Source organism: Conger conger, chromosome 12, assembly GCF_963514075.1.
Source record: "Conger conger chromosome 12, fConCon1.1, whole genome shotgun sequence".
NCBI lineage: Eukaryota > Metazoa > Chordata > Actinopteri > Anguilliformes > Congridae > Conger > Conger conger.
The window spans coordinates 9,619,355-9,641,281 of NC_083771.1; the positions used below are offsets into that span (position 1 = coordinate 9,619,355).

The following is a 21,927-nucleotide window of genomic DNA, read 5'->3' on the forward strand; positions in this document are numbered from 1 at the left end:
GGAGAGAGAGAGAGAGAGAGAGAGAGAGAGAGAGAGAGAGAGAGAGAGAGAGAGAGAGAGAGAGAGAGAGAGAGAGAGAGAGAGAGAGAGAGAGAGAGAGAGAGAGAGAGAGAGAGAGAGAGAGAGAGAGAGACGATAAGAGGCAGTTTGAGGAGGACGGGTGAAAAGATAAGAACCTGATTAATCACTCCACATTAATAAATACATAGATCGGAGCATGTGAGTTTGAGAACGACATATCATCATCATCATCAGCTCAATATTACACCGAAGGCTAAACCACCAGGGGGTTTAAAATGTTACAGACTTCTCTGATACACATTTGCAAGGCTGAACATCTTGAGGATTGCAGTACTCACCTCATCAAAAATTTAAGATCCCATAAAATGCTGTAGGCTACAGTCTGTAGGAACAAAACAAAAAGGGACCCATTATACCAAAACAACTTCAAAAAAATGATTGTATTCAGGTTGTTATTTTTGTACCCGAGAAGCATCTCTTGACTGCAGGTCTTCAGAGCTTACCTGAAGAGCGATGATTCCAAACAGGCCGAAGCAGGCGTACTGTGCGAAGTTTCTACTGAGGATGAGGACACAGCCACCTGGGGCAGGGACAACAGTACAGCCAGGGTTTAGTGCAGGTCCTGTTCTGTACCAACATTCAAATCTGCCATTCAAAACCTCAGTGAGCCAGACCTGGGTACAATACGTAACCGTTTCGGATTCAAATACTGTTCTACACTTTACTGAGCTAGTCCAGTGTTTCCGCACCGATTAAATACTCTCAGAAAGTGCAAACCCGCCTTCAGGTCCTCTTGGTCGGCTCAAAGGCGCCAGGCAGGATCAATTGAGCAAAAGTATTTGAATCCAAAACAATGATGTATTTGACCCAGGTCTGCAGCGAGCACACAGATCAGCTACTCTGTGAAGGCCTGGCCTGTCTGAAGTCTCCCAGCACAGCCATCTGTGCCTTTCCACTCTCAAATCTGAAAACCATTTGGCACACCTGACTACTGGTTTGCAGCTCAAGGAGATCTCCAGCTGTTGAATGAGGCATGCTTTGTTCAAGGTGGAGTGAAAACCTACAGGACTTGGTTACCACTGATCTAGACCAATTGGAAGAGGCAACATCAAACAATATTCAAGCGTTGAGAGAAACCACAGCCCAAATTTTCAAGCCCTCTGTTCATTACCCATTATGACTCTTGGCTCTTTCCAATCACTTATTTTCTCCTCCTTCCTTTTCTGCCACCTATCAGGGAAGGAATAAATCAAATGTAATGTCCTTGCATGTTCAAACGTGAGTTACAGATGTGGCAGATGTGTGGCCCACAGGGGAAGGTGAATCCACATTCCAAAAAAAAGGATGCGCTTGCGTTTCCTTGCTCAAGAAATCTCCAGGAGCCTCCTAGCTCCTTGAAGGAACATTTAACGTTTTGGAATGTGCTTAAAGATGGTGGACCTCGATCGATATCCAGGTCAGGCGAGGAACACGGAGAAAAGGAAGGATAAAATAAGCGTCTGGAAAGAGCCCTGTGTGACCCCCCCTGCCCTCCTGCCCTCCCCCCCCCCGCTCACCGAGCTGTCCTAAGAGGTTGAGCAGCACGAAGCAGGTGGCCAGGAAGTAGCCGCAGCCCCAGGTGCCCTCGATGTAGTCGCGCTGCTCGCTCCACTGGAACCACATGCGGATGCCGTCCTCCAGGAAGGTGCTGATCAGGCACAGCCGGGCCAGGTGGGGCAGGTACTGCTTGGTCACGCGGAGGAACTGCGGGAGGGCGAGAGCGTGTGGGCATCACAGGAAACACAACCCCAAAAACTCACTAGGACAGGGCTCCGAGTTGGCTCACGGCGTGGGGGTGAGGAACTGCAGGAGGGTAAGAGCGTGTCGAGATCAGAGGGAACACACCCCCACACAGACCCACCCCAAAACTCACCACGGCAGATGCTGGAATGAAAGGAATCTCTAACTGAATAATCTGAAAGCATTACTGGAATACTTTAGTGGTGAGCGGTACAACGCTTTAGGTTACGAGCCCAGTTCCCTAATCACGATGCAATGCTGCCAGCCCAAATCCCAGTAAACCACATTCTGGTCTGCTGGAAACTCAACCTGACGTCCTCTTCACTAATGTCACCAGAGCAGGGCGTGTATGCGGCACAGACGGAGGAAGCCATGACCTTTAACACGGAGGTCGGCCATCTGTGCCATCCACAGAAAGGAAGGAGAATGAGCGTTGTATCAGGGGTGCAGTAGGGAGAGGAACCAAAATGATGAGCACTGGAACAGTACAAGGAAGCGCTACTCAACTCCAAGTCCTGCGGGCCGCATTATCTGGTGCGCTACTCAACTCCACGTCCTGCAGTGTCTGCAGCGCTACTCAACTCCACGTCCTGCAGTGTCTGCAGCGCTACTCAACTCCACGTCCTGCAGTGTCTGCAGTGCTACTCAACTCCACGTCCTGCAGTGTCTGCAGTGCTACTCAACTCCACGTCCTGCAGTGCTACTGAACTCCACGTCCTGCAGTGTCTGCAGCGCTACTCAACTCCACGTCCTGCAGTGTCTGCAGCGCTACTCAACTCCACGTCCTGCAGTGTCTGCAGCGCTACTCAACTCCACGTCCTGCAGTGTCTGCAGCGCTACTCAACTCCACGTCCTGCAGTGTCTGCAGTGCTACTCAACTCCACATCCTGCAGTGTCTGCAGCGCTACTCAACTCCACGTCCTGCAGTGTCTGCAGCCCTACTCAACTCCACGTCCTGCAGTGCTACTCAACTCCACATCCTGCAGTGTCTGCAGCGCTACTCAACTCCACGTCCTGCAGTGTCTGCAGCGCTACTCAACTCCACGTCCTGCAGTGCTACTCAACTCCACGTCCTGCAGTGTCTGCAGCGCTACTCAACTCCACGTCCTGCACAGTGTCTGCAGTGCTACTCAACTCCACGTCCTGCAGTGTCTGCAGTGCTACTCAACTCCATGTCCTGCGGGCCGCAGTGTCTGCAGCGCTACTCAACTCCACGTCCTGCGGGTCGCAGTGTCAGTATTTGCTCCTTCTGTACGCTACACCACCTGATTTCACTAATTATTTAACCTGCTTGGTTAAGGTACAAAGCTAAATCAGGCGGTGTAGCGCATGGTTGAAGAAAATGCCTGCAGACAGTGTGGCCCGCAGGACGTGGAGTTTAGTGCCGCTGGTATAGGCTGTACTGTAACGTGTACAGTACTGCTCTGCTGTGGAAAGCCTGCTGAAGCCACTGAGTAGCACATTCCCTAGGGCTGTGTGCAAGCTAGATTTTCCAGTTAAATTCTGCCCCCAAGCATGCCCACGTTTAACACTGTGGATAACAGGCCTTTTCAGCACACAGCATACTGCTCCCACATGCCCCATTCCCTCTGCATGCATATTCATTTACCCACACACACACACACACACATACACACACGCACTTACACACACACACACACAAACACATTCACAAACACACACACACACACACACAAGCATATGCATACACACATACACATTCACAAACACGCACACATCCACATACCCAAGCACACGCACACATAAGCACACATAAGCACACATAAGCACACATAAGCACGCATGCGCACACACACACACACACATCTATGGACACATCTACACATATCTTAAAGAGAAGCACCGGGAACTGTCAGGAATTTAATGATCCTGATTATTAGGAGAAGGAAGGATAAGGGTTTGCAAATTCAGCTGCCAAAATCGATCTGTCAGGCAGCCATGTTCGGCACTGAGCATATCCATACAGCATACTCATCTCCTAATGAGCCAGCCACCAACATCCCTAAAGAAACATCCCCTTTCTCACTCTTCTGCCTCCAGTGTGCCAACAGCACCACCGAGTGGTTTCCAGTGCACTTAATACCAGTGACTCGCACTGTGAACAAGTGAGACAAGCCAGATCTCAGCGGTCAGTTTATGGATTCTGTCCGACTCCAGAGATCGCGTTTCTAGGAAAGAGGAAATGGATTATCTAGCCACTTCCTGTCGACACAGGGGATACGGAGTCTTTCTGAAGGACAAATGCCTGACATATTTGACCTTGTTTCATGTTCACTGTCCCAGAAAACATTTATTTGGTATTAATAAATAACTGGTTTATGTCTGCTAAAACTTCATTTACTACATTTTGACCCTGCAAGGTTTAATTTCGTAAGAGAGGCACCTGTCTATGGTTGTAAAAACTTAACTTAATGCATGTTTTCTGCAAACAGTCCCCAATTCTTTGGCCCCCATTCTGAAGGGGAAATGGGTCACAATTAAAAACATTAACAACTTTTTGGATATGCTCAAAATATTCCCGCTTCACTGAAACTATGGTATTAAACGGGTCTAAATGCATCTTAATACATCATCTAATAGTTCTGCATTGTTCCAGATCTTATAAATAAAAAAGTTTTTATTTTTCATGACTACTTTTTTATAGTAATTAAACATCAGTTCTGCCCTCCTGTCTTCACCGAAACAGTTTTCTTCTCAGCAAAACTTCAGTTTTACTCGTGTACCGATAACAGCAGGTAATGTTTAATGTAGTTTCAATGAAATGCAGGCCAGAAATGTAATTATTTATTTTTTAATACAAAGCTAGCCAAATCATCCACAGTAAATCAATTACTTCTTGCTTTATTGAACCAGTAACCAGTCAAAACATTGCAGTCAAAGCGCAGCACGGACGACTGTACAAAACTCGCTCATTCCTTATCAAAGCAAAAAACAAGAGTTCAGAGCTCCATCCAATCGCGAGCAGGCTGCCCCCTCCCCCCCATCCCCCCCAGGCCCCGCCCATCCAGCCATCCACATCAGCACAGCCAAGTCCGAGCAGCCAATCGCGGTTCAACAAGTCCCACTGCACTCCTCCGGCTTTCATGAATGGGAAGCTCAGCAGCCAATCGGAGCGTTCCAAAGGCTGCTGTGAGCCTTTCAGTCAGACACCGACCAATATTGCCTACTTTAGCCTCGCAGTGCGCTGTCACTGCGTTAGAATGGAATTCTATCATTAGCCTTTATTTGACTATGTATTTAAATTGACTGAGAACAAGTTCTCATTTAATAATTCATCAATTCTATCATTTATAAAGCGCTTTTCTCACTATTCGGTTTTCTCACTAGAGCTTTTACAGTGATGAGGGGGAAACTCGCCTCAACCACCAAATTTACAATGGCCCACCATAATTTCGAATTTAGTTACTGAAAGATTTTCTCGTACATGTCTGAACCAGGTTTCAGGCTATGTTCCACCGTTAATGAGCGGTTGTTTCAGAAACACGCGATGCTACTTATAGCTCAATACAGGCGAAACGAACTCGAGCAGAGGGCACGGGTGGATTCGGAGCATGGACCGGATCCGTTTAATCAGGTGGAAACCGATAAAGGCCATCTTTAGCGCAATTATACACCTCTATTCCTGCCTCACGCCACCCTTACTCTGAAGTGACTTTTTTTTTACCAGAACGGACCAATCAGCACGCGGCAAGTAAGCCGGTTCTGCTATAAAAGTGGCTCATTGTGTGTCGTGTTGCTTATGTGTGACTGTGCAAGCTGAAAAGCCTGACCACAAAGGCCTTTTATGAAATCGTTCGAGGTTGGCGATTGAATACCAGAAGGAAGATTATGGCAATGTCTGCAAAGCACACCTATCAGATTGCGTCAATGTTCAGGCAGCTAATCAGAATCAGCTGTGATTTGTCGTAGACAAACTGAAATTATCCAAAACAAAAACAACTTTCATTTTCACATCCTCTTTCACATCACTCAGTACGTTAAAACCACACCTCATCACCTTTTATTTCATAAGCAGTCTCCTCTCGTTACCTGAAACACAGGAAACCCGTTAAAAAGCAACCACGCCGAGCTGGGCTCCAGGGTTAATGTTTTTTTTAAATAACCAAATTTCTCCTCTATAATAAATATAAACTTAAGAGCTTACTCCCACGAAGAACGCTAAATGAAGCCACAAGCTCAAAGCACATTCATGAAGGTCCGCAGATTATATATATCTATGTATATACACACATATATATATATACACATCTACATAAACACCCACCAATTTCTTGGAAGTACCTTACAAGCACACAATGTAAACATGAGTCACAGTGGTACCAGCCACCTTCTGTATCTGATGTAATGGGACTGCTCCTCCTGTCCTGTTAGGAGGATGATGACGAGCCCTGCCACTCCCCTTTGTAATTAGTGGGTGTACTATTAAACTTAGGTGTCAATCCTCCCACTGTAGCACAGAATGAATGCTGATTCAAGGTACCTCCATACATCCAGCTGAGATAAAATCAATCAGAAATTTTCTATACATGGTTTTGTACGTGCTGCTTGTGTGTGTGTGTGCAAGTGTGTGTGCGTGCAAGTTTGTTAGTTTGTGTGTGGGTGTATTGTGCGTGCGTATTGTGCGTGCGTGCGTGCAAGTGTGTGCATATATATATATATATATATATATATATATATATATATATATAAGCCCTTGCAATTACTATGCACTGCAGCTTAAGAGAGGGCACGGCAAAGTGAACTAAAGTGCAAGACAGCTCTCCACATATAGACCAAAGAATTTCAAGGGGATTCCAATTACAGCCACGCAAGCAAGTATTACAGACACACCGTTAAGTTAAACACATTTAAACTGGCTGGGCACAGGACTGCCAATGCAATCTTACTATCTATGTCTGAAGAGGGTCGTTCCATTCTCTCCAGTATGTCCCAGGGGTATCGCTGTGCAGTATTTAAAGATGAATGACCTGCAGGTTCAAATCCAGTTGTGCACTCTGCTTTTAAAGTTACATAACGGGTAATTGGCTTTGAATAAGCCTGTTGGCGCAACAACAGCTGAACTTGCACAAGTTTGCACCATTTTGTTGTTGAGAATGCCACTGGCTCTTAGCTATATTATTACTGATGTGGCTACAACTTGTGTGGCCAAAGTCTCAGAAAATGATCTTTCAGTGCGATTGCTCTTTTTTGGTCTTATTGGCGGGGGATATACCTGAAGCACATTTATTTATTAATTTTTTTGGTGTGGGGGAGGGCGATTTCACAATCTACTTTGTGGACGGGTTATTTGTACTATGCAGTACTATGGAAAGCCTTAGCTAGGCAAGTTGTCTAGCTAAATCTAAAATATCATTAAAAATCTAAAATAGCTAAGTATGTACAAAGAATATACAAAAAATGTATTCTGCAAGTTAGTATGAGTTGGCAAGCACAGCATGCAGAAGAGATTGTCTGCTCAAATACTCAACATTATTAACCAACATTAGCTAACCGTCATACTAGCTAAATCCTGCCATCTTTCGTTGTAACTTAGTTGGCCAAGCATGTTAGATAATTGTTTACGTTATGTAGCCAAGTTAGCTCGTCTTTAAAGTTTAACGTTACAGAAACTGATCCGACTCATAACAACTGTTGAATTTATCGCCAGCCGCATGGCTATACATTTATTGTCACTGGTCACACTGGCTAAGCTAACTTTGCCTTGACGTGCAAGTTAGCTAGCTAGCTAACATTAGCTATGGGACAACGGTTTCTTTTCTTAGCCAGGCAAGCTAAGCTAAGCTGCAAACATTATCTCGGCTAGCATACATAGCGGTGCCATTTAACTGAACATCTAATTTAGCTAACTAGCTAACGTTATTAGCAGGGAAGACGCCTACTCGCCCAGCAATGTCGGCATGGTTAAATTATTTTCTTCCTCGTTAGCAGTTAGATGTTTTTTTTTTTGGGTTTCTAACAAGTGGCCGGGTTGCTATGCATAATGAACCGCTGTCAGGCCAGCGGTGATGCGTCGCTAACCATAAAGCCCCAGATTGCCATCAAACTAACACGTCTAAATTACATTTCTGCTGGCCAGCAATGGAGCAGCTTAGCGACTCTGTGTCAATCGGACGAAAAGCAGGCTAAGCCCAGCTGCAGCGCCAGCATTTAAATTTGGGGCTTAAGCGGTTGATAACTGGCCCCAGCTCGTAATTTCGCTCCGTAGACTCAACACTCATGTGCCGGCGACCCGTGTGCTCACCTGGTCTGCCACGTCCTCGGCGGTATTCATTAAATCGTCCTGTCCCATGTCTAGGTTTTAATGTGGTTTGGTGCTGAAATAACACCAGTGCAGCGAAGACACCCCCTGAGTCGCTAACTTATATCGGTTTCACTTGTAGAACTGAGCCCCGCAGTCGCAAAGCTGTCTGTCTGCCTGCCTGCCTCACCAGGAAAGGCCGCCTCCGCCCCACAATGCGCCGCGCCGCCTTGACTAGCGCTGGTGAGCTCTAGGGGCCACGGTGTGCCACGTATGCTGATCCAAAAGTGGCCTTTTTGTGATTCATCATACAGCTACGTTCAGATTTTAATTTTACAATAGCCCTCCATACCATAGTTTATGAAAACACTGAAACAATACCTAGTACGAACTAGGCTTTTGGTATTTTATCAGTATTCCATGTAGCTTGCTGTCAATTCTAGAGGTCCTTGCAAACATCAAGACTACATTATGGTAATCTACCATGCAAGAAATACAAATTTCATTACATCATCATAAACAATCAATCTGACCAGCCTCATTGTAATTTATACTGCCATCATTTTGGGTTTCCATCTAGCTAAAGCGCAATTTAAAATCCAACTTCAATAGCAAATAACATCATAACTAATATTGTAAAGATGATGATGACTAACACAAGTGAAGGAAATTTGCCATCACTGCTAAGTGTGCCCACAGGTGTGCATTCATTCCAAAGCACAGAATAAAAATAAAAGTCACTAAAAGTAACATTTTATTAAAGGTAAAAACACAGTCTAATAAAAATGACAGTGAGGTAGATGCATATACAAAAAAAAAATACAAAAAAACACACAAACACAAAAACACAAAAACACAAACACACAAACAAGGCCTACTAACTTCCAGAGCCCGTTACTTTAAAACACTTTCTCGCTCTTCTCCATCGTCCTTGCAACCCGAGGTTAGTAAATTCAGGGAAGGTATTTAGAACACTCCCCAGGACAATGCACAATGTACAAACCTGTCTAAAATACAGGTTTACTACCTTGAAATGGGGTGTAGTCATAACATACTTCTATGTCTGTAGCAATAACTGTGCACTATAGAATAGAATGAAAGTTATTAGATTCATACAATGTGTGTATGTATGGGGGGGGGGGGGGGGGTGCCTCTCAGTTTTGTGTGTGTGTGTGTGTGTGATTAAGGATATTCCACAAATTTCCATACGTTTCTGATGACCTGCCTGTTTAAAATAGCTGGTGTAGGGGCATGAGAGGGTTTCCAACTGCTTTGAACCATGAAGCCCCAGGAGGCCCCTTTACCTGGCACTGTAAAGCCAGCAGGACCTGGGCAATTTCTGCAAATACACAAAACATCTACACTCAAACATAATACTGTCACAAAACCCCAGAAAGTGAACTAATCCTTTAAAACAGTGCGGAGGAAGACCTAAAACGACATTTTAAAATGTTCGACTGCATGTGAGAGTAGATGAACGGTTTGGTACAGAATGCTTCTTGCTACACACACACAACACATGGAATTGGCAGTAAAGTAAGGTGCAGTTTGGTCCAGTTCATAAAGGGAGTGCTCAAAATACATAAATATAAGGGCTTCATAGCTTAATTTTGATTGAATAACTTTCAATCTTTTAAGTGACAACACCACATCATATTCTACCTTGCAGCTAGCAACACGGAGGATTTGAAAACAAGGGAAACGTATCAGGAGAGGATTGTGAAGTCACTCCACTAGTAACTAACATTTTCTATTAAAAGATTTTTTTAAAAGAGTGTTTCTGGCACATTACAAAATGGCAGTAAAAATGTTATCAAATTCCCTTCTAATTTGTCAGGGCACACACATTTAATACTGGATTCAATGTAAGCACATTGTGGTTTCGGACTAATTTAACATTTAAGGAGGTTTTCGTTTATTACTAACATACAGTATTATCTGACCTATGTCATTCATATTCAATATTGTGTCACAAAACATGGACAAAATTAAATGTATTTTAGTACAGGAAGCTGCAATGTATTCAAATGAAAGACTTAAATCTACATTTTGCAGATAGGTGTTGACACAGTTTCATGCTCATTATTACCTAGATGTCGTGTTTTTGAAGGATAAGTAGAACTGTACATTTTAAGTAATGTAAATACTTGCTTACAATTAAGTACAATTGGTCCAAGGCCTTGAGTCACTTCAAATTAGACTATATTTATTTCAAAGGTAGTCACCTCAACATGATTAACTGGAGTTTTCAATTTATGATGCTACATCAGCAGACATGATTACTTTCCAAAAGCTAAAGTCTACACAGCAGTCACCGATTTTTCGTAAATTAAAAAAATTGGGAAGTACTGCTCAGCTGGCTTTTCCTGCCCACTGGTGGTAGAACAATGTACTTCTGTCACTTCTGAGGGAGCCTCTGAACCGAATCAGAGAGCGAGAGCCACTAACATTGCCAGGGTGTTTCGCTGCTCACAAAGCTTCCTGTTTGCACATTGTTTCATTGGAAGCGGTACCTGTACTGGCTCCAAAGGTGTGGCTGACAACAAACGGCAGATCTGCCACCGTGGCTTTCAAAGCATCCGTGTAGTTGGTCTTTGCCATCCAGATCTGTCGGCGGATGGCCACGGAGGAGGCCATTACCCTGCCGGAGAGCTCAGCCTGATGGGAGGACAGCTGGGAGGTGAACTCCCCGATGAGCTTCAGCTCATTCAGGACAGTCAGAAACCGCTGGGCCGACCTCTCCTCCGTGATCTCCACCAGCAGCCGTTTCTGGTAGTCGGACAGGTAGCGCAGGTAGTTGGCGGTTCGGGCCAGCATCCCGGCGGTCTGGTACACCCTCTCCGCCAGGGTCTCGGTGAAGCGCCAGCGCTCTGCCGGCACGGACGCCTCTTTGTTCTCTGTGGGCTTGACGGCCTGGAAGATGGCGGACATGAAGCGGTTGACCTGGGGCATGCGGTCGTAGGCCGGGGCCTGGCACTCGTGCAGCCGGTACATCTTGGAGAACACCTCCCTGAAGGGCTGGGCGCTGGCCGGGTTGGACCAGGTGCTCTGGACCAGGTCCTCGAACTCCGGCACCATGGTGGGGTCCAGGGAGCCCGGCCTGCTCGAGGTACTGGGGAAACTGACGCCCAGGTATTTGGCGGCCCGGCTGATGAGGGCCTGCAGCTCTGTGGCAGACAGGACGTCCTGCCTGGGGTCGTCGGGGAGCAGAGGCACGTCCTCCCCCTCGCTGGCCTCCTCCCTCTCCGCACCCGCCATCACCGTCACGGCCTCTTCCTCCAGCTTCACCACGGTGGAGATGGCCGACTCCCTGGGCGGCATGTCCGTGGACGGCCCGGACTCCGCCCACAGCTCCACCTCCCGTTCCCCGTCCTGCGAAGAGCCGGGCGCCGGGGCGACAGCAGTCGGCAGCGTGGTGCAGGCCGCCACCACGCCCGCGGGCTCAGCTCCTCTCTTCTCCAGGGCCTCGATGCGCTTCTCCAGCAGGGTCCACTGCACCTGCACAGCCTGCTGCTGAGCCTCCAACTTCTGCTGCACCACCTCCAGGAGCCGGCCGTGCTGGCCCTGGCCCTGCCCCTGCCCCCGCCGCGACCTCTTCTTCTTCTGCCGGGAGCAGGAGGACTCCGAGCCGCTCCAGCACGGCGAGGAGGAAGACGAGGACGACGAAGAGGGGGAGCGTCTGCGCCGGTGGCTCCCATGGCTCCGCTTGGGCCGCTTGGAGCACCGCGAATGGCACGCCGAGAAGTGCTTCCTCTTGCAGGAGTGCGCCCCCCGCCCGTGCTCCGCCCCCGCCTGGCCCAGGCCGGACGCGGCCGGCTGCTGAACGGCCAGCGGGGGCACGTGGGCACCTCTCAGCATGCTGCTATTGGCCTCCATCTGCGCGGGGGGCGGGGACAGGATGGTGAACATCACCGGGACGGTGGAGGAGGGCACGGAGGCGGTGTTGAGGGGAGCCGGGGTGGGCGCAACAGGCGGCATGCATTTCATGGCCTTGGGTTCGCTGACGGGGACCATGGAGGTCTCGGGCTTGGGCTGGGCCTCAGACTGGGCTGCCTCGCTCTTCCTCAGCTGGCTCTCGCGGTAGATCACCTCCTGCACCTTGGTGAGCCGGTTGATGCAGGTGCTCCAGTCCATTTTGGCACAGTGAGGGCACTTGCCGTATTCCAGCACGGCCTCTTTGGCATGCTGAATCCCCAGGCAGTGCAAGCAGAGCTCGTGGGTGTCCTTGGAGGGGATCTTGTGTTTGCGGCAGGCGCACCAAGTAAATCTGGGGGAAGCACTCGCCATGGCATGCAATGGGAGGGAGAGCGGCCCTAGAGTGGACTTTCAAATGTACCAAAGGTGGCGGCTTCTGTTTCAGAGACAGAGACAAAAGGCAACTTTGTAATTTCTGCACAATGATGAAATAATCTGTGTGTGAACATAACATGCAAATTACATTCATACATGGAAAGCAGGGATGAATCTTACATTCCAAAATGTGTGCCCAAGGATTGTATGGGTCTTTAAGTGGCCAACAAAGGGATACGGGGATATTTTTGCATATTGTGCAGGTCATTGTGTCTTTTTCTTCGTCTTAGAGATTAACAAAATAAATGTAGTCAAAAATTTGCAGACTCAGAATCAACATACAAACCATACGTGGGAAATGAGAGAGAATGTATGCTAATTGCAATATCGGTAACGATATCGTAGTATCAGTAAATAATAAATATCAACTAGCTATTAGCCATGTTTTTGTAAGACAGATTTTAACAAACAGTTGCTTCGCTACAAAGGTTGTTTAATTGTTTCCATTACTAAAGGTAGAAGTTAAATAGCTATAGTTAGCGACCAGTGTCATAGACCGCACATCAATAATCAATAAACTACTGTATGTACCTAGCAAAGCAGCTTGCTGAAGTTACCTATTGGTTAGATGGAAAACAATGATATTCGCCCGTCTTGAAATCTGGAATGCTGTAAATATTAGTCACATAGATTGTGCATATTAGCATTTAACGACTGCTGTCTAACCTAATGCACAATGTAGTACCTAGCTAGCTACATGCAGAGTTCATAGTCGCTAGAATGCGGTCTCCATTGTGTAGCGATTCCCGTTTGTTGACCATCCACGAGCTCTCTGGAACAGCCGTCTACCTACAAACCGCTTGGCTTCCGCAATAAGGACGATAATGAGCTAATTTCGTACAACAGATGCACAGTAAACATAGCAATATTATTTTCTTACCGCTAAATCAATGCAAAGCTTTGATCCAGTATTGTTTTGTTTTTTCAGAACATCCAACACAAACTCGACATGCGACAACCCCCGCCAGGCGCTGTTCTGTCGTCATTCAGAGTGCGCTGCTGAACAACAGTCGCGTGATCTTGGTCGTAGCTCCCTGCATCCCTGTAGGCCTGCATGCACGGGGATGGGTTAATAGACGATGTATCCAAACCTGAACACGTAATTTGAAGACCCACAGATTATTCTCGAATGTAACCAATGGTATTCCGAACATCTTCGGAAAGTGAGCATTTGGTCATTTGATGCGCACATTTTAACACAATTCCTGCCGCAATCACAAAATAACGCATCGGTCTGTGAACGTGTATTATTGCCCTAGTCCCAGAAATAATATAGTATAATTGTCAAGTCCACCCGACAGCCGTGTCTGGACTAGTGTTAATTGCACTCTACGTCCTGCCCTGCATCACTGTGTCGTTTTATGGCATTGAGGAAAGTTTGTTGCATGCAATGCTGGTGCATAAAATTCAACTATTGTGATAAGATTTAATTGGTGTTCCTCCTTTTTTGATTAATGGTAGTCCCCTGCCTCTATAGTGGTTTTATGCACCAGCTTTTTATTGCGCTGTTGCTCAAAATTAAATATGCTTTTAAACAGGAAGTGTGTTTATTCAGCGAACTGCCTATTTTAAATGGGGCGACAGTGGCTCAGGTAGTTAGAGCAGTCGTCTGGCAGTCGGAGGGCTGCTGGCTCGATCCCCCGCCTGGGCTGTGTCAAAGTGTCCCTGAGCAAGACACCCCACCCCCAAATGCTCCTGATGAACTGGTTGGCGCCTTGCATGGCAGCCAATTGCCGTTGGTGTGTGAGTGTGAGTGTGTGTATGAATGGGTGAATGAGAAGCATCAATTGGATAAAGGCGCTATATAAATGCCAACCATTTAAATGGCATACATCTTATTGGGCACAAATTTGTTTTGATGTCTTACTATCTATGCTGAAATTTGTGTTTTTATATTGCATAGTGTCCATTTCTTGAGTCTTACACCAATTGAAATTGCATGCAATGTATTCTGAACTTCAGAATTACACTGAACTTGTTTCCCCCTCACAGTGCAGTGTTGGTTAAAAAGTCTGCTATAATCAGTTCCCAACTTCTCAGAACACGTCTTATAACCTGTAAATCATGCTGACATGGTCTCTTCATTAATGAGCATGCTGGGTAATAATTACTAGGCAGGCAGCTTGATACAGTTATGCTTTTTACACTGATAGACTGCCAATTTTAACTGAATTACAGGCTACTAAACTAAACCAAAAAACAGAGAGTGCCACAATAACCCATCTTTCTATACCAAACACATCTCTGAGTAAAAGACTCAAAAGAAGGGGACCCCCCCCACCTTGACACTATTTTGATATGCAAATCATATTTTCATATCTTCAGTAGACCAATAAAAATGTCAATGGAGACTGAAATAATGCCCAAGAGAATGTTTTATTACTTTCCATTTTGTACTGTTCCACCTTTCTTAAACCCCATTTTCTTCTTATTGTGACTCTTGAATCTCTTCTTAAATGCAGCTGGCTGTGTCTGTGGAGAGCAAACAAAACAATGAAATGCTTACTTACGTGAAAATGTCACTTAAAAAGAAAAAAGAAAAGAAAAAAAGAAGCGTTTGCAATCACTCATTTCTGTCCAGCTTACAGAACTCTGATTTGAACCTCAAAAACACACCAACATGAAATGGCGGAGGAACAGCGATGGCAGCAGCTGACCTTTCTGCGCTTGTGTGGTGCCTGTTTGTCGACCTCCATAGGGCTGGCCTCCTCGTCGTCACTGTCGGTCTGAAAGCTGTCACTCCCGCCCGCCTCTGCCATCCCCTCCTCTCCATGCTGCGGCCCCTTCAAAGTGAATACGGTGGCTGTGCAGGCAAACAATCGCAGCTAAAACAATGGGCTTTTGTGACAAACTATCTCAAGCACCGTAATTCACCTCCCAATGTAAAGTTGTCTAACCGTGACATCTTCACATTGTACCTGCCCACTAAGACCAATATCCTTAATTGTATGGATACAGCATCAGTTAAATCACATTCGTAAAGCAAAAAAATCACATTCGTAAAGCAAAAAATCCTCGCATGCATAGGGCCATGTATAAAAGTTGTGCAAAAAGCCTGGTTTTCTGTCATTTTGGCTAGCATGGCTGCTAATTCACTGTGAAATAATAATAATAAAAACATTATGAAGAACCTTTACGACATGGTCATGCAGCATTCAAGTGTTATAGAATATAGCATGAAAGAAAAACAAAAGCAAAACTAGGTATTAAAAGCATTTCTTGCAATTTGACCAAGGGTACCCCAAACTTTTGCATACCACTGTGTTTGTGTGCGAGAGTTTTCAGTAATATATTAAATATTTAAAATGCACACTTAGTTCAATATATGCAATGCAAAAACATAAAATAAATGCATGCCAGATAATCCATGAGGTGGTGAGATGCTTACAAGGATAAAGGTCACTCATGCTGTCATCAGAGTCTCCGTCCTCCCCGTCGCTGGAGGTGGGCTCCCAGAAGCCATTTCCCCGCTTGGAGTCGCGACCCCGCTCCCCCTCCCCCCCTCCCCCCCTAGGCTTCTTCTGCTGCAGGCTGACGGGTACAAAGGCCACGCCCTGTCGGACGCACTCCTCATCTGAAGGGGGGAGATTTCGCAATGCAGTCCATAACCTCCTTCTCATACTCAAAGACGTGCATGTTATGTTTGGTGTGCTCCTGCCATTTCTCTGGACCAAGGCATTGCCCAGAGCAATAGCAGGAGTACTCTAGCTGCCAACTGTGGTATGCTACTTGGTAAGTTGATGTACTCCTCAAGGGTTCAATTTGTAACTATATGACTCGGAACTGTACCTTCCTCTAGGGTCCTGAATGTACTTGTCCATGGTTTTGATTTGCACTTCACTGTACTTCAACTTCAAACTTAAGACTTAAACTTGATCTTTTGAGTGGTCCCCACTTCTGGTCCTGGAGAGCTGCAGAGTGTGCTGGATTTTGTTGTTACTCAGCACTTAATTGGTCAATTAAAGCAGTTAATTACACAGTTAACTCAACTCACTTGGTTACTTGGGTCTAAATTATTGGCAGATGTTAAAGCGAAAACAAAAACCAGCACACTCTGCTGCTCTCCAGGACCAGGAGGGAGGATCGCCGCCTTTAGTCATTTACACAGTTGTTGCCAGTAACGTGGCTAATATTAAGGTGTGTAATCACGTGTAGTAATGTGACTGTGTTTTGCATTTAAAGGTGTAAAGTAATAGAAAGACCGAAAAATCAACTGCCTCTACTCACATTTCTGCAATGCACGTTGGTACCGTTTCCCGTTGACATGACGCAAAACATGGTGTGGCAGGCGGTTGATGTGCCGCAAGGTAAGCTTGCAGAAAAGGTGATTTCTGAGGAGAAGCATAGAGACGCGATAACAATGTTACAACCGTCAGCGCTTCACAGTAATGTCCACTTTCCACTCTATCAACTACATCAAGTTATGTTACAATGTCTACATTTCACGATGTGAATACTGCTTCCGTGAACAGACAAGGTCCAACTCACGGTTGTTTGGTGCTTGGCACCACGTGTGGCTCGTATTGACTGTAGTTGAACTGGGCAACTGCGCTTAGCTTTTCGTACTTCTTCCCAGATGTGAAGCTCTGGAGTTCTTTTAGGTTACAGGGAAACTCGTGACCATTTAACGCGCATTTAACCTAATGAAAACACAGAATTAAAAAGAAAACAGTAACGTTAACTAAAACGATTTATTCAAGTACTGCGCTCCAGTCATGTAGATTACTAACTTGATCAGCTATTCTGTTAATTTACCAGGTGCGTATATATGTTAATGTATAATATAACCGTGATAAACTCGCTTGTTACCTTTTTATCGAGTTATCAATGAAAATGCATGCAATTTATATCCGTAAATGGTCTGACAAGCTAGCTACAATGGGAAAACGGTTAATGTCTCTGGTAAGGGATAAAAGGAACCCTAGAATCAACTCGCCTTTTTAGCCTCTGTCAGTTGTAAAAATGGATGGTCCTTTATGAATGAACGCACATCTGCGGGAACCTCTTCCATGATATTTGATGAGGAAAGATAATGTTATTTTCCGTGCTACCAAAAAACTTGTCCAGTTCAGGACACACGTGGAGAGAAGAGGCGGCGCAGAAAACTTTACTCTGTCCCTGACTCTGGGTCAGATTTCACATGTTCACATGGTTAATGAGGTAAGAACCCTGGAAGACTACGCTGATCCTGAAACGGCTATCCTCAAGTCGCGGTTCTGTGACGTAGGGGAAGTGATTCCTCTATGGTGCTTGTCGATGACAGAGTTGCTGTCATTCAACAGTAACGGTTGCTGTCAGATGAAAAATTGCATATTTTGGGATTTATTTCAGTGAGTGTATATATTCTCTATTGACCCAGATTACTTTTACTTTTGCACCGTCCATGTGCAATAAATTATATTTTGGATGCAAACGATTCTGATGCCTAATGGCTAGTAGCTATAGGAGGAATTGGGGGTTGAAGGTAAGATTCGGGGCAAGATTCGCCCTTAATAATAATAATAATAATAATAATAATAATATTATTATTATTATTATTATATAGGGTACATGAAGTGTGATTATAATATCCCAATGTGGCCAAAGAAGCATTTCCACGGAACTGGACAGTAAAGTCTAATATTACAATGTCTCTGGGGAATCCAGTATTTACACAACATGGAGCTGAGATCATATGATTCAAGGCCCATTAAGGCCCAAATAGCTCTCGCTGACGCCGCCTGTATAATTATTATTCTAGCGCACTCTCATTCTAAACAAACACTTAATTCATGCTAAATCTACAAATCATTAATATAAGTATATGCTGATATATATTTTACATCGAGTATGAATTATTATTAGTATGACTAGGCTACTTTTCCTACAGGCATTAGTTCGGGCAGCAGAATTTACAACCTCAACGGAGTAAGCCGTCTGTAGCCGTCTGGCAAGCCCGATATCTGCTACAGGACACATCACGTCCATTCGTACGTCAATGTCGTTATTTATACAACTTATTTATCATTATTTCCATCAACTACTAGTCGACTTAACTCCGTTCTTGTTCGTCTACTAGCTAACTACAGCTTGCGATCTAACGAAGAACATATTTTGGATATAGCATACAATGTCAATGACATAACGTTCATTTCCCAATTTCGGTTTACATTTGACGTTGTAACCAGAACGTCAAGCTTGTCGTCTAAAATTACAACTCGCTACATAGCAATTACCGACACATTGCAACATCAAATCGTATTGTGAAGTAAACCCAAAACATGTCTGGACCAAACGGTGATCCCAATCTCTCAATTAACGAAGATACGGATGATGAAGAATTCAACGAGGAAGGTAAAGTATAGATTATTGAGAATGCACATTGCGAAACGAGCTACGTGTAAATTGGAGAACATTCCATTGTGTGTGTATGGCCTTATGTAGCCTATTGACGTACTTCACCCCATACGCCTGTAAGGCGAAGCTGTCAATGACGAGACTCAACTACTGCAATTCGTTTTTCTCCATTGTTCGGATGCATTGTTAGAAACAATTGTGCAAGTTTTCGGACTATGTGACACAAACAACAAAACTGTGTTTCAGTTTACAAAACAGCAAATGCATGCTGGAAATTCAATTGTGTTCTCAAAACTCTTCATACTATTAAACAAATCACACAATGCTGTCTAAAAAGAGCATACCATCTCAAAATTCCCAACTAAAGACCGCAAAAAGATAAACGACCTTCTTTCTCGAAGCAGTACATCAAATCAATAAGTTCACACTAGCAATAATGTAGTATTGATACCTAATAAAGAAAATGTTGCATTAGGATTGTCTTGGATTTTCATCCACAAGGTCCAGTAGTGTATCATAAGATTTCATACACAGTCTATACCTTATGTTGGCACTGCAGTTCTTTCACTATGGCACTGTTCTGTTCAAACGGTGCCTTATACATCTGCTTCATGGTTACCACCACATTCCTCGGTCAATTGTGGCCAATCTGACAGTGGGGATATTTTGAAAGACAACATTTCTTGAATTTATTACTTCTTTCAGGCAGTCTCCAGTTCAGCTGCACATTTTGTTCGTCTGCCACCAGCATATGGTCTTCAACCCTACAGTATTGTGAACAGTAAACAATGTTTCCCATCTTAGTTGGAGTAAGTAATGCAAACACAAGGTCAAAGCTGTTTGATGTACGTAGGACAGTATACTGTAATTAGCCATTTTCTGTGGTTACAGTAGTACGTGGCAGCTGTGTCTTGAAGGTACACAGTGAACATCAAACACATTTTTTATTTTGGTTCTGTACTCTAGCAGTTCAGCTGATATGGATGAAAATACACTCAAAGTATCTTTTTAAACTCAAACTGCAAGAGTACAGAACCACAACAAAAATGTGTCACTGTTCAATGAATTATGGTGCTCACTGTTTAATTACCTTTAGCTAGATACCATTTAGCCTTTAGGCAGAGTAACCACTTTAGTGGTAGGAAAAGGCGAGCATTGCTGGGTTGAATGGCCTGTTCTCTCATTATGGTTGATGAAATTGTTGATCTTCTCAGATTTGGTTGAACCCTCATGCCTGCTTTTCTGAATGTCAGCCCACAATTATTATCCACAGTTGTTGCCCTCATGTCATTTGCTATACATCTAGGTTTTGAAGGACTTGTCCAGCTCTCCTCGCATTCGCACACCCCTACACATACTCTCTCACAGCTCACAGCTGCATCTGCATCTCCTGCTCCCTCCGCTTACATCGTCTTAGATATAGGAGACTATCCTCGTGGGACTTCATACTAGTATTTGAGTCAATGCATTTCAAGTTGTGATTACTGCGCCTCCAGGCTTAGACCTCAGTTTCCAACAGTGCATCTGCACAATGGAGTAATATCGCAAGCGCATGTTATTGCAGACTAATTGTTCTTGTTACCATTTTTTATACAGCTGCTTCAGATCATACAACCAGCCAGTAAGGCCACTACCAGTGACGAAGCAATACTATCTTGCATCCATAATATCAATTGTAAATTTTTCTTCTCATCCGAATTTTGCCTTGACGTTCCTAGAGTACGTGGCCATCAACTCCATGCTGGACCAAATCAACTCGTGTCTGGATGACCTGGAGGAGCGCAACGACGCACTCACAGACAAGCTTCAGGAGCTCCTGGAGTCCAACCGGCAGGCGCGGCTCGAGTTCCGGGAGCAGCTGAACGGGACGCCGGCGGGGGAGCAGCAGCCGGCGCCCCCCGAACAGGACCCCGCGGCGTCAGAGAGGCCCGGCTAATGAGGAAACGTCGGGGGACTGAGCCTCCTAACTGCGATGCCCACCTTTCCGGTCACTCGTCGAGACTCGGTTGCTCTCAAGTCTTCCATTTCCCCCCCCCCGAGCGCTGAGTCTTCCATTGCAGGAGTGTTTTAAGTTATGAAGTTCTGGGAAATTAACCCCCGCACCACCACCACCCAAAAACCGCAGCATCAATTTACACTCACTGAGCACTCTATTAGGTAGACCTGTGCACCAGCTTGTTAATGGAAACATCTAATCAGCCAATCATGTGGCAGCGACTAAATGCATTAAAGCATGCAGATGTGGTCAAGAGGTTAATCTGTTTTTCAGAGCAAATGTCAGAATGTGGAAGAAGTGCGATCGAAGTGACTTTGACTGTGGAATGATTGTTGGTGCCAGACAGGGTGGTTTGAGTATCAGTCTCTGTAGTTTGCAGAGAATCCAGTGAGCAGCAGTTCTGCAGGCAAAACATTTTTTTGTTCATGAAAGAGGTCAGTGGAGAAGGGCCAGACTGGTCAAAGGTCACAGTAATGCAAATAACCACACATTACAACAGTGGTATGCAGAAGTGTCTCTGAACACACAAGGTGTCATAACCTCTAACTGGATAGGCTACAGCGGCAGAAGACAAATAAGTCTAAAAAATAGTCTAAAAAAGACCTAATAAAGTGCTCACTGAGTGTAGGCTGTGGGTGGGAGTGATCCAGTCTTGGGTCCTGCAAAGTCAAAGCTGAGCCAAAGCATCCGTCTGTTTTTCTTCCAAAGATAATTTCCCTTGTTTTCAGTTTCCGGTACAATGAAAGTTTCACAAGGTTTACTTGAGTTATTACTGCAATGACATTACTTTGTATCAAAATGCAGGTACCTCCTAGTTATCCGACAGCAAATTAACGTCCGTCGTCTGTTAAATCATGCTTTAAGGGAACATGTTGAGGAGCAACGATGTTGTTTATTCTGTTTTCCCACTTTGCTAGCACTTTGCCATTCAGCAATAAGACATGAAGCAGGAGATTGTCACGCCTAGTCTGTATACTTGTATGACTTATGTTGTACGTGAAGCTCAATATTTACCCAGTCTGTGATTGTCTGTTTGCATTAATTCTGGAGATTATTGTTGGCCAGAGTATTTTGTGAAATGTTTGTGCATACATAGGCCTGCATTCCTAAAGAAAGATGCTGCTGTGATGTGAAGGATTTATCAATAAAGATGTACAGCTCACAAAACTCATTCAGTAAGCAGAAC

The 21,927-nt window shown here is 45.0% G+C and overlaps 4 protein-coding genes across 6 annotated transcripts in view; 1 reads left to right on the top strand and 3 right to left on the bottom strand.

Annotated features, from left to right (window-relative positions):
- surf4 (surfeit 4) overlaps positions 1-8,305 on the bottom strand; it is an 11,959-nt gene extending 3,654 nt beyond the window's left edge. Inside the window, exons 1-4 of the mRNA XM_061263039.1 lie at positions 8,063-8,305; positions 1,578-1,764; positions 525-601; positions 360-403 (exon numbers count right to left, since the gene is read on the bottom strand). Coding sequence (XP_061119023.1) covers positions 360-403; positions 525-601; positions 1,578-1,764; positions 8,063-8,110 — 356 coding nt within the window. The 5' untranslated portion in view covers positions 8,111-8,305. The remainder of the gene's footprint in view (positions 1-359; positions 404-524; positions 602-1,577; positions 1,765-8,062) is intronic.
- A 1,982-nt stretch (positions 8,306-10,287) lies between these two features.
- Positions 10,288-13,486, bottom strand: LOC133105507 (uncharacterized). Its single transcript, XM_061215649.1, has 2 exons — positions 13,290-13,486; positions 10,288-12,410 (listed from the first exon to the last, which is right to left on the bottom strand). The coding sequence occupies exon 2, from the start codon at positions 12,344-12,346 to the stop codon at positions 10,529-10,531; it is 1,818 nt and encodes a 605-aa protein (XP_061071633.1). The 5' UTR covers positions 12,347-12,410; positions 13,290-13,486; the 3' UTR covers positions 10,288-10,528.
- A 1,280-nt stretch (positions 13,487-14,766) lies between these two features.
- surf2 (surfeit 2) lies at positions 14,767-17,633 on the bottom strand. Its single transcript, XM_061262730.1, has 6 exons — positions 17,346-17,633; positions 16,898-17,049; positions 16,637-16,740; positions 15,798-15,983; positions 15,067-15,212; positions 14,767-14,881 (listed from the first exon to the last, which is right to left on the bottom strand). Exons 1-6 carry the CDS (start codon positions 17,418-17,420, stop codon positions 14,789-14,791), a joined length of 756 nt encoding a protein of 251 aa, XP_061118714.1. The 5' UTR covers positions 17,421-17,633; the 3' UTR covers positions 14,767-14,788.
- On the top strand, positions 16,411-21,908 carry bbln (bublin coiled coil protein). Of its 3 annotated transcripts, none has more exons than XR_009710140.1 (2): positions 16,411-16,546; positions 20,464-20,601. XR_009710140.1 is itself a non-coding variant. In XM_061262732.1 (2 exons), the coding sequence occupies exons 1-2, from the start codon at positions 16,674-16,676 to the stop codon at positions 20,679-20,681; spliced, it is 261 nt and encodes an 86-aa protein (XP_061118716.1). In that variant the 5' UTR covers positions 16,555-16,673; the 3' UTR covers positions 20,682-21,908. The 3 variants fall into 3 exon arrangements, 2 of the variants coding, with proteins under 2 accessions (XP_061118716.1, XP_061118715.1); XM_061262732.1 differs by lacking the exon at positions 16,411-16,546 and adding an exon at positions 16,555-16,716 and having other exon boundaries at positions 20,464-21,908; XM_061262731.1 differs by lacking the exon at positions 16,411-16,546 and adding an exon at positions 18,300-18,742 and having other exon boundaries at positions 20,464-21,908.
- Positions 21,909-21,927: the final 19 nt, after the last annotated feature.

Excerpts from the sequence above, each read along its gene's own strand:
- LOC133105507 (XM_061215649.1), bottom strand. The coding sequence starts at position 12,346 with ATGGCGAGTGCTTCCCCCAGATTTACTTGGTGCGCCTGCCGCAAACAC.
- surf2 (XM_061262730.1), bottom strand. The coding sequence starts at position 17,420 with ATGGAAGAGGTTCCCGCAGATGTGCGTTCATTCATAAAGGACCATCCA. Across the intron at positions 17,050-17,345 it reads AACTGACAGAGGCTAAAAAG|GTTAAATGCGCGTTAAATGG; the intron begins GCGAGTTGATTC and ends TGTTTTCATTAG. Across the intron at positions 16,741-16,897 it reads GTGCCAAGCACCAAACAACC|AAATCACCTTTTCTGCAAGC; the intron begins GTGAGTTGGACC and ends GCTTCTCCTCAG.
- bbln (XM_061262731.1), top strand. The coding sequence starts at position 18,670 with ATGTCTGGACCAAACGGTGATCCCAATCTCTCAATTAACGAAGATACG. Across the intron at positions 18,743-20,463 it reads TGAAGAATTCAACGAGGAAG|AGTACGTGGCCATCAACTCC; the intron begins GTAAAGTATAGA and ends TGACGTTCCTAG.